Source organism: Cheilinus undulatus, linkage group 3, assembly GCF_018320785.1.
Source record: "Cheilinus undulatus linkage group 3, ASM1832078v1, whole genome shotgun sequence".
NCBI classification, from domain to species: Eukaryota; Metazoa; Chordata; class Actinopteri; order Labriformes; family Labridae; genus Cheilinus; species Cheilinus undulatus.
The window spans coordinates 20667700-20681343 of NC_054867.1; the positions used below are offsets into that span (position 1 = coordinate 20667700).

Consider the following 13644-nt stretch of genomic DNA (forward strand, 5'->3'; position numbering starts at 1 on the left):
AACAAAGGCATTTGTGTAAGAAAAACATGCATAGGTCTTTTTAGGGCTTTAAAAAAATTAAAATCAGTGATGATTTTTGACAGAAAAGTGTCACATTTTATTTTCATATGGGCCCTGAGGGTGGTTAAGCTTTTCTTAGGTACATGTAGGGAGGGAGCTCCAAGGAAAAATGACTGGAAAACACTGCCTTGCAAGGCTAAATCAGTCAAAGCAAGCTGCATTTACAGCCTCTTTTTAAACAGGTTAAACAGCAGAAATGATCGATGACTGACACATTTAACTTTCAGTAAAGCAGGAAGAGATTGTTGGTTAAAAAGATCTGACTTAAGCATAAGAAACAATGAGCAAAGATGAGAGATGAGAGAACTTTGAGCACAGAGTGCGCCAAAATCAGCCAAAGCCGAAAGTTCCTTACAGGTGATGCAAGGGCGGTTTCACATGGAGCCAGGATCCCAAAGTAAGGTTCATTTGATCATGTGAGTGGTACACAAGGGTACCAGACTCAGGAAACCACTTGAAGATGTGGCATGACTTAACTGTGCCCAACTACGGGGTACTCACACAGGTGCAAAGGCACTTCTAAACATCTCTGATCACTTCAAAACCATTGTATCCTTGCAGCACGGTGCAGTTTCATCCTCTGAGCTGCACGGTAGATGTGGAAGTAGGAAGAAAGCTTCTGTCTGCATCTTAAAAAATAGAAACATCAGAATAACAGGATGGACTCCAAGATCTACACAGAGCGTACACAAATGTCAACATCAGTGGTTGCCATGCAAACCAACAATGTTTATTCTGCCACCTACTGTATCCAACTGCTCAGACATGCAGTGTGAAAGCAAACCAGCTAGAGAAGAGGGCAGGGGGGCTAAACATTCTTGAAACAACGGTGCCTGGTGTGAAAACAGCCTAAGAAAAAAAGCGAGGTCAGAGGGTAAGCTGAGTCTGTTCAGCCCAAGGTTAGTTTCTTACTGTAAACTCCAAACCTGGGCAGTAACAGGCTATGGTCAGAGTAACAGCTTAAGATCATCTCTAGAGGGCTGTCGTTTTTACTCATTATTACCACTGAGGAACTTTGGTTTGAGAAATAAGTTTGTGGTCACTTTTGCCATCATAATGTTACATCTTTAATGATACAGAATGAACCCACTGAGCTATGGTAAAGAAGAGGACATCTGCAGCCATCCTATCACAGAGACCTGCTAGTTTTCACCTGTTTACAGGCTGTTCCCATGTTAAGTTCAGCAGATCATCCCACACTAGAAGACAATGAGGGAACAGCATCTTTGGAAAGTAATATTTTATTGTTTGGCCATAATATCCTGAAAGGTCAGTTTAACATTTCTGTTTTTACAGGATAATGAAAATGATTAGTCTTTAGGTATCATCCATACACTCCAGGTCAGTGGTTGCCTTTGAGCCCCCCTATTAGTATCTTAGAGAAGCTTAAATGTTAGTATGCTCCCTTTTATCCATTAAGAAGACTAGACTAAAAATAGATCTTTGAAGGTAAAACTCTGACAAAAAGAAAATTTAGTTTTCATCAAGGAGACAAATATGATACTGAAATTTTAATTGTGGATACACTGACATTAAAACTCCATGATATTTCTCCACTGTGCCTAGTGGGTTTGTCAGAATTTTTATCAGTATATTTAAATCAGTTTAAGTATTGATAGTTCTTTGATATGAGGGTTTTTATTCCAATTTATTTCACAGTTTGGCTGATTAAATCAGTTCAAGGAAACAAATGGTGCCACTAGAATTAAAGATGAAAATGTAAAGACTTTGGATTAAATAAAACTGAACTAAAATGGTTTTGAGTTTTTGTTGACCAATACTACTGTAAACTATAAAAGTTAAAAATATAAAATATTACAAAAACTATAGAACATTTTAATCTAAAGACAAATAATAGATTAAAAATAGATGCCAAAATCACCCCTTTAAATGTGAGCATACACACCTGAAGCTGAAAGTCTGAGTTAACAGAAAGTTCAAAACTGGCTTAATAATACCCCAGTATCTCTGACTGAAGATTCAACCTTTTCAAGCTCAAGTACCCAAAGAGAGCCTGAGTATGTGGAGCTCATCTTTTGGAGAAAAGGAGGAGAAAGTTTTACTGTCTTTTGTATCATTTATTCCGTATCTTTCACAGAGAATTGAGCATGACTATGATATCTATATTTTCAACTACAGAAGCCCAAAGCTGACTTTTTTCTATACAGTTTATCCTACTCTGTTTTCCTGTAAGTTTATGCAATCTGCAGCTGTTTCTGAGTAGTGGTGGGCAGTAAACCAGTATCATTACTGTCACCTGTAAAATTTCTACCATGGTATGAATTTTTGCAACACTGTCATCACTGGTTGAACGTTCATGTTTGTTGTGGTGTATAAATAATGTCGCCAAAGTGATTTGTGACAGACAGCAGCTCACTCTGAGTGTAGTTATCTGTATATTTCACTCTACAGTAAAAAACAGCTTGATAATGAGCCAAACGTCAGCGGAATGTGTCCATGGGATTCTGTAATAACAGCAACATGAAGTGAGTGTTCACTTTGCTAGGTATCTCTGTCAGCCTGTCTGTGGCTTTAATATGAGCTGGTCTTAAGACAGTTTGTCTTTAGCCCAGTGCTGCATTATCTTTCAGATTACTTTACAAATAATTTAAACTGCTTTATAGAAATGTAATTTCCTGTGAAGAAGCATGAATAGACATTCTTCCACATCAGCCATGGCAAAGTGATACTTAAAGAACACAGTGAACAAAGAATAAATAAACAAATATGAATACATTTGAATAAAGAAACAAGAGTGAGCATGGTGTCAACAAAACATGATCTGCCTTCTCCTTGCATTCTTTTGAATTTTAACCTTTTGCCTACAAATATTTTAAAAGGATAAGCAGACCTTCACAAATCCCTGCCCTGGCATCTTCCTAGCAGGAATGCTTGCATCTGTTGTAGGACCTTTCAAAGTAAATTCTCTCTAATAGCTTTGCTCCCACTGACTCAGAGAAACAAAACAGATCCTTCCCTTTGCCTTTGTGTCTTTGACTCATGTGAATGTTAATCTGTGAGAGAGAAAAAGAGCTGAAAGTTTGTTTCTGGTTCCAAACGCCGATCCCTTACAAACCAAACCCCCTGGTAACACGTATCTTTGTTTACATGTAAGGAGCTTAAGCAGACGAAGAATGCACCCATCCAGAGGTATCCACCGATCAGAGCTGTAAAGCTGGACAAGCGGGGTCTTTCTACTCTGAACTTTTGATTAACAGCTTAGAAAACAGGATTAATGTTGTAAACTTAACAGGAAGGAGATCACAGTGAAAAACATCTCTCTCTGGAAACAGTCTGATAAACTAAGATGGAGAAGCAGAGGGATACTTGGAGGAGGTTCTCATGAATCCAGTTTTGTTTATGAACAGTAGCTGCCAAGAATGTGTGTACTCAGTGTGTACAGGGTAGCATGGTTTGTTAAAAACTTGTGAAAGTATGCAGACTGTGCAGAAGTGCGCTGGGATAATGAGGAGGAGCAACCAGGATAACTTGATAAACCAGACTAATGCTCTCTTATGAAACATGGGGAGTTGGTAGTGAGTGTGAAAGTCAGCAAGTTCAGAAGTGAAGAAACAAGCCTATAGTAGGTCACTGGTCTCAATCTGCACTCTGAGTCTCCTGGCCCATTTTAGATCATAGCTTTGCTTTACTGTGTGGTTGCTGGGTGCTTAAGGCATTGCTCATAGTTTTAAGTGAAAAAAAAGAAAATGATAGATTAATTCTTATGTTTTCTTTAGAAACATGTAAAAAAAATTTAAGCTAAAAAGGGTTAATATTAGACAAAGCAGCAGCCTGCACAGATAAAACTGAGTGTTGAATTCTCAGCGTTAAACTTTATAAAGTTATATTTCACATTAAAAGTGTAATTTTTTTTTTCAAGATTTAATTTTGGGCATTTTTATGCCTTTACTAGAGAGAGGAGGACAGTGGATAGAGTCGGAAACAGGGTCAAGAGTGGGGGAGAGACATGTGGTAAAGGGCCTCAGGCCGGATTCGAAGCCGGGCCGCCCGCATACATGGGGAGCGCCTTTAACCACTAGGTCACCTGCTCCCCTAAAAGTGTAATTTTAACTTAATTCAGAGTAAATTATGCATGAATATCGAAATCTGGTACCAACACATCCAATACATACCAACCAAATTACAACACAGATATCGGGACTTCATTTTGACACCTCGCCAACCCAAATGAAAGGCAAGAAATACATTAAAGAACTGTGACATTTATGGGTTACCTTGTTTCCTTTTCTTATCCCATTTTTAGACTGGCATCTTATAAAGTTATCTCGACAGATCATTTTAGTACCCATACAGTTTTTATTCTCCCACTGACTTTCAAAACACTTTTGCCTCCCAAAAGTATTGATTCAGGCACTGTTAAGGCACTGTTACCCTGTAAAAAGTATCGATTTAGCGCTGGTATCAGAAAAATCCAAATGATCCCCCACTCCTCTAGAGTAGCTGACCTCAGTGTGGGAGTTATCTGACAGATGTTAACCCATTTAGTGTTAATCTAACTCTGAGAGTCAATTGATCTAAACTCCGTCCATATTACAATTAGGGTGGAATTTTCCCATCATACATTTGTGCAGAGTGTTTGGATGTCTTTATATGTGTTTAGATGTTGCCTGTTGTACAATGATCACTGCTGGGATTAATTTGCTCATGTTCCTGGTGAATTATTGTTGTTTTTGGTGTTAAACATTTCTGCACCATGAGTGAAGTTATCCACTAAGTCAGTCACTTCCTGACTGTGGTAATGAATGTTATTCACTGTCTCTGTTATTGTTATACAATAACAGAGAGAGTGCAGACTAGACACCTCACATTGCCACAGTTGTTGAATGTGGGGTTGCAATCTTTTTACGGAGAAAAGGAGAAAACGGAGTAAAGCACTGTGTCGTTTATTGAAATTATAATACCTCAGATTTACATCTGACTTGAAAGGAAATAACACAATATTGTGATTAAAGTACACTTTAATGTGTAAAAACACCACTGCAAGGGTTAAAAATTAACACTTTCAGAGAGTTAAAATATTAACACTTTCAAAAGTGTAGTTATAACTATATCTAGCATGGACCAATATGACACTTTTAAAGTGTTAAATCCAACTCTAGAGATGTTGAATTAACACAGCTGATTTTGCTCTGTTGGTTCAAATTCCATGTGGCTCCTTTCCCAAAGGTCATTCACCACTCTCTCTCCCTCTCTCTCTTTCTGTCTCTCCAGTTTCTCACTCATCCAGTGTCCTACTCAGATAAAAGCATTAAAGGCCTTAAAATGACTCCTTAGAAAAAAAGACCTTTTTATGTCTCTTCCTTAAAATCCTAGTCTTCAAATAACAAACACATCTGTCAGCCCACATGAAGCTAACTCTACATTTTTCTCCCAGACTTGTTTTTCCATCCTTTCACTTTAAGTTCCTCTGAGTCATAATAAAGATGGCTTTATTATGACTCATGTCTTAAGATCATTACCAGTGACATGGACTACTTCTATAGAGTAGTGTTGACTGTTTTAAACTCTGATATGGGGTAAATATCAAGCAAAGTCAATAACAATCCCAGTGCAACTTTCTTTTGAAAAATACAGAAAAAAATTACTAGAAGCATCAAACATGCAGCTAAAATCACTCAAATCTATCTCTCTGAAATGCACAGTGGTGCAGCAGAAATTAAGACAGTCTGCATCCCAGAGGACCCTTCACACCCCCCTGACTAATCAATCCAGCTGCTCCCCTCAGGCAGCTGCTTCAGAGTACCTTCCAAGTACAAGAACTCCTTTATCTCCATTGCAATATGCACTTCAAACAAGGCTAGATAAACTCTACTGTTTAACATGCTTTGTGCTTTTATTAACTTTTGGTCTGATTTTATGGGAGAGTAATGGGTGTGAATATTAGTTTTGCTGTTTAGGCCTATATGACCTCCTTGTGATAGACAAAGATTTCATCATTCCTGAATCTTTATTTTCTTAAGATTAATTTTTGGGGCATTTTTTGTCTTTATTTTGATAAGACAGCTGAAGAGAGACGGGAAATATGGGGAGAGAGAGTGAGAGAAGACATGCACTGAACAGCCCTACAATCGGGGAATCAACTGATCCCACAACTAGTGTGTACCAGGGACTCTAGCCTCTGTAAATGAGCGCCTGCTCTACTAACTGAGCTAAACTGGCACCCTTGAAACTTGACAGGCTTTTAAATTTAAGCACCATTCAGTCTCCATTTGCAAACATTTGTGATACAAAAATTGTAATTGTGAAGAGCTCAGTCACTTCAAGTGTGGTACTGTGATGGATACCAACTTTGCAATAAGACAGGTTGTGAAATTTCATCCCTACTGGATATTCCAGTCAATTGTAATTGATATTATTAGAAAGTGGATGCGTATAGGAACAACAGCAACTCAGCCACGAAGCAAAAGACCATGTAAATTCATAGAGCGGGATCCATGACTGTAAAGAACATGGCAGGTGAAAGCTGCCAACACTCTGCTGATTCCATAGCTGAAGAGTTCTGAACTGGATTTCCATGACCAAGCAGCTGCACGCAAGCCTCACAATACTAAGTCAAATGCCAAGCATCAGATGGAGTGGTGTAAGCATACCAACACTGGAATGTGCATTTACATAGCCCGCCTCTCTGTTTGGCAGTCAGATGGGCGACCTGAGTTTGACAGATGCAGATTAACATTACCTGCCTGACTGCACTGTACCAACTGTGAAGTTTTGTGGAGGAGGGATAATGGTATGGGGCTTTTTTTCAGGATTTAGTCTAGACCACTTATCTCCAGCGAAGGGCAATCATAATGCTTGAACATACCAAGACATTTTGGACAGTGCTATGCTTTCAACTTTATGGCAACCGTTTGGGGATGGCCCTTTTCTATTACAACATGACTGAGCCAAAGTGCACAAAGAAGGACTATAAAGACATGGTTTGGTATAGAAAAACTTGACGGGCCTGCACAGAGCCCTGACCTTTACCCCACTGAGCACCTTTGGGATGAACTGGAACCCAACATCTACCCATTCTGCTCTACAGAATGAATGGGCACAAACTCTCACAGAAACACTCCAAAATCTTGTAGAAAACCTTCCAAGAAGAGTAGAAGCTGTTACAGCTGCAAAATAAGAGGCAACCCTATATTGAATTATGAGTATTTGAATACGTCATTACAGTGCCTGTTGGTGTAATGGTCAGGCGGCTGAATACTTTTGCCCATATAGTGTATGTCACAACAGCTCACCCAGGGCTTCTCTGATGATGTTTTGTTCCATCTAAGGTTCAAACTTAAACATTTTGCCATCAATGATTTTGAATGGTTGAACATTTTCTGAAATGTGGGTGACAATTTCTCATTAAGAAGGTGATGCTGGGTTCTGGGGCAGGTCCAGTGGAGAACCAGTGATCTTTAATGGTCTGGAGCAAACACTAGTGCACTGCCTGTCCTGCAGATCCATGTCACTATTGCATGTTAATTAGTGGAGACTTCATAAATGTTTTAGTAGCAACTCCATTTTAATGAATGTTTATTTCTACAATGATTGTTGTATCAGCGTGTGATCATGAATTTTCTGTGTATGAAACTCTGACTAACTTAAGATCATGTAAGGCTGGGATTATTAAAAATCGCTGTTTGCTTCAATAATTGTAAATCTTAAGTGCATCTGTATCTCTTGAGCCGGTTTTATATTCCCATCACAGGGACAAGACAAAGAGTGTCATCTGTGCTCGAATCCCTCTCTGGCCCCTCCGGGTACATCCATAACCGGGACACTGGGTAAACTATAGATGTCCTTTGCTCAGCTGCATGTCCACATAGAGCATCTAAATTTAGACTGCTCTTTCCCCTTGCTTTGTTGACACACACTTCACACTTCATCACACTCTAGAAACTGAAAATATGAACCTTTCCTCACCAACCACAGTGTCTACTGTCATATATCAGATAACTGTAACTTAAAGCTCATAAACCCCAAGTAACACTGCTGCTTGTGTAAAGTAATACTCAGAATCTCAGTCCTTATGTTACATATCATTTCAGAGGAAATCAATGTTCACATCTATCTTTACTTGTCCTGAAAAACATGAGCAGCTTCTCTCCAGCATGGCTGATGTAAACAGAAGATCAGACAGTCAGGTGAGCCCAGAGGCCTGCAGACTCTCCCACAGCTGCTTTATATAACCCACTTGACAAAAACGCCTCAGAGCAACTTCTGGATCAGAAGGCAACTCGAAGCCAAACTGACGGTGACGTGAGAAATGTGGCAAGTCCCGATGTCTGCTGGGAAAGAACACGTGACAGGAAAAACACTGGCACCTAAAAACACATCTAACAGGAAATGGAGGGATAATATTTAGCTGTGTAAGATATATGTCAACAAAATATCTGTGTGTTTATGCTCTCCATGTACACAGCGAGCTCACCCTCCCTTTTGAGTGCAGACTCACTCACACGGCCCGAGGGTTTATTACAGCAAGCCACGTGCTGGAGCATCCCATCAATACAGCTGATTTCCTTCCGCCTGTTCTCAACCTAATATCTTTGTATTTGGATTTTATTTTCATTCAGAAATAAAAGAAACGGCTCCAAACAAAATACACAGGTATATTAAATGTTTGTATTATGACATTAAAGCACACTGTCAAGAAACTTCACACGAGCTAGGCACACGCTCCCTAATCCCTCTGGTCTGTTGTTTATATCAGAGGATAACAGAGGGAAATTTGGATCTGCTCTGTCATTTCCTGACAATGAAAGCATGTACAGGCTTGACCTCAGACTTTCATTTTATCGATAAGTCGTCAGAGGCCAAACTGAAGCCAGACTCTTGCTTCAGGCCAAAGTGATAAAGGCAAAGGCCTCTCAATTTCAGAGCTGATGTACAATTTTAATACACTGTCTGTGTTTGAATATTTCCATGTTCTGCAGTTTTACTTCTATTTTACCATATATCAGGAATAGAAATATTGCTTTTTCAATAAAACATTTTTTGCAGACTGATTTTGTGGAGGTTTTGCTTGTGAAGACATCACAATGCACAGAAACCTCCCTTTTCACGTTTCCTGGATCTGCACCTTTTCATTTTTTTGCAGCCCCCCCTACTCAAGATGATGTGGCTGCAAACCTCTATGGTTAGGCGTTTTAGGCTCATCCTTTGCAGACCTCTACAATGGAGCAATTTTGGCCATGGGACAGGATGATACTTTACCCTAGAACCATAATGTTGTAATGAATGAAAAAATTTTCACACGCTCTCAGAGGTTACAGTAAGTGACCTTTTTTTTTTTTACAAAATTTTTAAAAATAGAAATAGAAATATTACTGAATTCTAATAAAAACATCACAAACTAAGGGGAAATCAAAAGAGGGTTATGGTTAGGCATCCAAGCCCTAAAGGTTAAGGTTAGGGTGAAGGGTAGGGGGACAAAATCGAAAATAACACACCACAAACCAAGGAAAAACCCAACAAGGGTTAGTACATCACTTCCTGTCCCACAGTCGAGGTCAACCCATCGCAGAGGTCTGCAGCCAGATGCCTCTCTCTCTACTTGCCTTTTGCATCTCCTCCTTTCCCTTCACCCCCAACCCAAACACAGCTTCAGCAGATGGCTGTTCAAGATAAGTATGGTTCTGTTTGGGAAAAGGAAGCTTTTCCTAAAACTTTGCTTAATACATACCGAATTAAAGTGCAGATTTCAGAGACTGTTTAGGTACCCTTACAACCCCGTATGACCCTCTGCCACTCCAAATAAAAAGGCACAAAATGCATTATGTTTGAGCCTTTTATATGAAGAGGTTTTATCTCTACTTAATTGTTCCATTGGAATCTTTTGAAGATATTTCTTTAAATAATTTATGATTATAAGGCTGCTTTTATTCATCCACCACCTATCAACTTCCTTTTGTCTCTTAAAAGTATTGATTCGACACCTTTTAGGCACCAACACTGTTTAAAAAAGATCAACTTAGCACCGGTATTGAATAAAAAAAAACAAAAAACAAAAACAAAAAAAAAACACAATATCCAACCCTCCTGATAAAGTCAGTATAGTATTTTTAATGCTTTGAAACACTGCTGCTGGGTAAATTTCAGAACTCCCTTAGCTTTAAATGTATCTATATTATTCATGTAGCTAACGTAGCTTTGTAGGCCATATCTTGATTGGTTATAAAGCTACATTATCTACTTAGTTTACATAGCTAACGTAGCTTCATTAGTTTTACATTAAGCAACATAGCTACATCATCTACATAGCTCACAAAGCTTTGTTTACTTCAGCTAAAGCTAACTAGCTTCACTTGTTACATAATAAACAGTAGCTACATTAGCTTTAGCTACAGCTAGTGAAGCTGAAGTAAGCCATCATTTAAATAACTACTTCCAGACCATGTCAGCTTTAGCAAATGTAGCATACTTTAATGTGGCTAATGTAGCTTCATTTGCTTAAGCTACATTATGAAGCTATATTACCAACTTAGTTTGCATTGCTAATGTAGCTTTAATTTTAGATTGAGCGACATGGCTACATAACCTACATAGCTCACAAAGCTTCGTTTACTTCAGCTAAAGCTAACATAGCTTCACTGGTTACATGATAAACAGTACTACGTAAACCAATGTTGCTACTTCAGTTTTAGATAAAACTAGTGAAGCTAAAGTGAGCCATCATTCAAATAACTACTTCTAGAACATGTCTAGCTTTAGGAAATGTAGCATATTCTAATGTGGCTAATGTAGCTTCATTTTCTTTAGCTACATTATGAAGCTATATTACATACATTGTATACATTGTTAATTAAGCTTCATTAGTTTTAGACTGAGCTACATAGCTGTATAAGCTACATAGCTTTGTTAGCTTTATGACATAGCTTTGTTAGATTTAGCTTTAGCTACATAAGGACAAGCTTTTTTTCTTATTGCTTACTCTGTGTTATTAAATATCTTGTAATAAGGTTTTGCAGTTTTTGACTTTAAACTTTTGGTAGCCTGTCCCTTACCCTAACCAGAGGTTTTATCTGATTTTATTTTGAAGGTTTTAGCATGTGTTTCCATTCTGATAGTAGTGGGTTTCCACACAGAACTAACGTGTACCCTTCTGTCCAAGGGGTGGCCCCAAGATTGACACAGCCAGAAGCCATTGCCAGAGATTTAAATTGTGCTAGAAGCTACTATAAGCTCAAAACAAGGTTTAAATAATGCTGTAATGCACAAATGAAACTTGAAACCAACGTTAAATCTCATGATGTGTCACTAACGGCTCAGCTGTTTGTGGCATCACGCCATGTAAACACACGTGTCAGATATCAAGACTGATGTGTGTATGATCACCTCAGCCGGTGACGGATGTGTGTGTTTGACAGTAAGGAAGTGTTCAGGACACATCTGCAAGTGTTAAACTATTGTTGTCTTGTCATTTAAGGTTTTGTTCTGATGGTTCGAGAAACGTTTCCTCAGTGGTCATTTCCTCTCAGTGAAATGATCTTGAAGCCAGACAGCAGAAAAATGTTGAGACTCCTTGGGGACATTGCTAGGATCTAGGCCCAAAACAAGACAAAATAAACTCCCACAGGACAAGTTTGCTCTTTAACCTTCAACACATAAAGTGAGTCAGAGCAGACTAGCACAGCCCTGATAACAAAGTACTGACGTCTGAGAGATACTTGTTAAATATCAACAAGTTGCAGTTTCTTCTCCCAGATGTGTAAAAAAAACAATAGCTAAACATAGATCTGTATGTAGTCTTAAGTACATGCAGTTTTGAGTTATGCAGAGCACAACACTGCAGCTTTTTTACAGCTACACACCCTTCAAATAGCGTGATCAGCTGCAGATTATCACAGGAGAATGCTATTTGGGCGAGACTGCACACTCAAACACCTATCCATGTTTAAAATGCAAAAACTTCTGGTTCTTTTCTATCAAAATAATTCCTCTCATATAAATCTTATTTAGAGCTTTTACAGATGTGTTGTCTCTTCTCTGTAGCTGTCGGCAAACAAAGCCGGCCCTGTCCTAGCCTTGGTTTAATATCTCACTATACAACAAACTCCAAAGTCGCCCAGGCTGACCAGGGAGACTCACATTCCAGCAGGGAGAGATAGCGGGTGAGAAAAAGAGGGAGGTCTCACTTGGACTGGAGCCAAGATGGTTTTCCTCCTTCTGTGTGTTTCCCCTAGAAGTCCTCACACACACATCAACCCAGACTAAAAGAACAAGAAGTGCAAACACAACATGGACCTTTAAACTCACAGACTGACTGACTTTAACAAAACAAAATACACGTGGACAGTTTTGGATTCATTGCCCAGCACTAACAAGCACAAGAAGCACAGATAAGCCCAAGTTACCACACACCTGCTCCTCCACGGCCACATCCTGCAGAGCCGGTCCGTCCCGTGGGCCTCGGATCCAGCTCAGTATCTGGCCCATGTTGGCTGAAAAGTGCCTCCTAAGAAGTGTCTATGAGCGTCTATTTCTCTCAGCCTCTGCCTGCTCTGTAGGCTTGCAGCATGTTTCCAACACACGGGGAAGGGAACAGGGAAGGGAACAGGAAAGGGAGGGAGGGAGGGAGCAGAAATGGGGGGCGTGGTCAGGGAGCAGAAGGGGGCTCAGATGTGGAAGTCACAAGAGGCAGGGCTGTAACTCTCTCTGGGCTATAAAGGGAAGTGAGCTTGACCGCCGAGTGACATCCACCTGATGAGGGGCCACATGTGAGAACTTCTCAGGGGTAACAGATACTGCTCTAATACACTCACAGGCTCACCCTGTGACGGGTTGATGTTTAAACCCACTTTTTGCAGCATTCTTTATCTAAAACTCTCTCTGTTTTATCAGACTGAATATTCCAGCTGCTTATCATCATGCACACACCCAGATCTGCAAAGATACACACATGCCTTGAGCACACACAGGCATAGAGACAAACTTATGCACACACTTGTTGTGTACATGTACCAATAAAAGACAAGCTTGTGCAACCACCCTGCCTGTGAATGCCTGTGAGAATAAAAGGGAGGGGCCAGATTTCAGTTTGAGTTACATCTGCTTCAACTATTTTCCAAAAGAAACTAGATTGAGCTGAAATCTATCAGTCTTATCTTGTTTTTCAATTTCATCACCTCTGTGGGAGAATAGCAAGAATTGCATTAATTCAACTTGGATTATTGCACCATGAGTCACCAGGTCAAAGTGATAAAGTCAAATTAGTCTTGTGGACGAAGGCAAATAAAGGAGATTTACTTAAATTATGGCAATCAAAAATTGTCTACAGAAGCAAAATTTTATTATAAAAGAAAAATGTAAGCAGTGTTTCTGCAGCGCTCATGATAACTGCTGTAAAGCTTGAGGCACGGGTGTTGTCTCCTGAACCTTCACCTGCACTACATCTCATTGGACGTCTACTTTTTCTTTATTTGAACAGCATTTTCAGCGAACTACCCAAAGTTGGCCAACAGCATTACATTCACCGATCACAGAAACACAAACACTGCATGAAAGAAGCATCACAGCCGTCACTTTGCCCTCATTATGTTCATGTCGTTTAAAAAGAAAAGGCCATTCTTGTCATAGCTC

The 13644-nt window shown here is 39.5% G+C and overlaps 1 protein-coding gene across 23 annotated transcripts in view; it reads right to left on the reverse strand.

Moving 5' to 3' along the window:
* The window catches only part of cast (calpastatin), a 59702-nt gene that overhangs the window by 40840 nt on the left and 5218 nt on the right, over positions 1-13644 (reverse strand). For 16 of the 23 annotated variants that reach the window (XM_041783841.1, XM_041783834.1, XM_041783828.1 and 13 more), the window contains exon 1: positions 12427-12597. The exons of the other annotated variants lie outside the window; for them this stretch is intronic. In XM_041783841.1, coding sequence (XP_041639775.1) covers positions 12427-12501 — 75 coding nt within the window. In that variant the 5' untranslated portion in view covers positions 12502-12597. Of the gene's footprint in view, positions 1-12426; positions 12598-13644 lie in introns of those variants that run through there. 23 annotated transcript variants of the gene reach the window in all.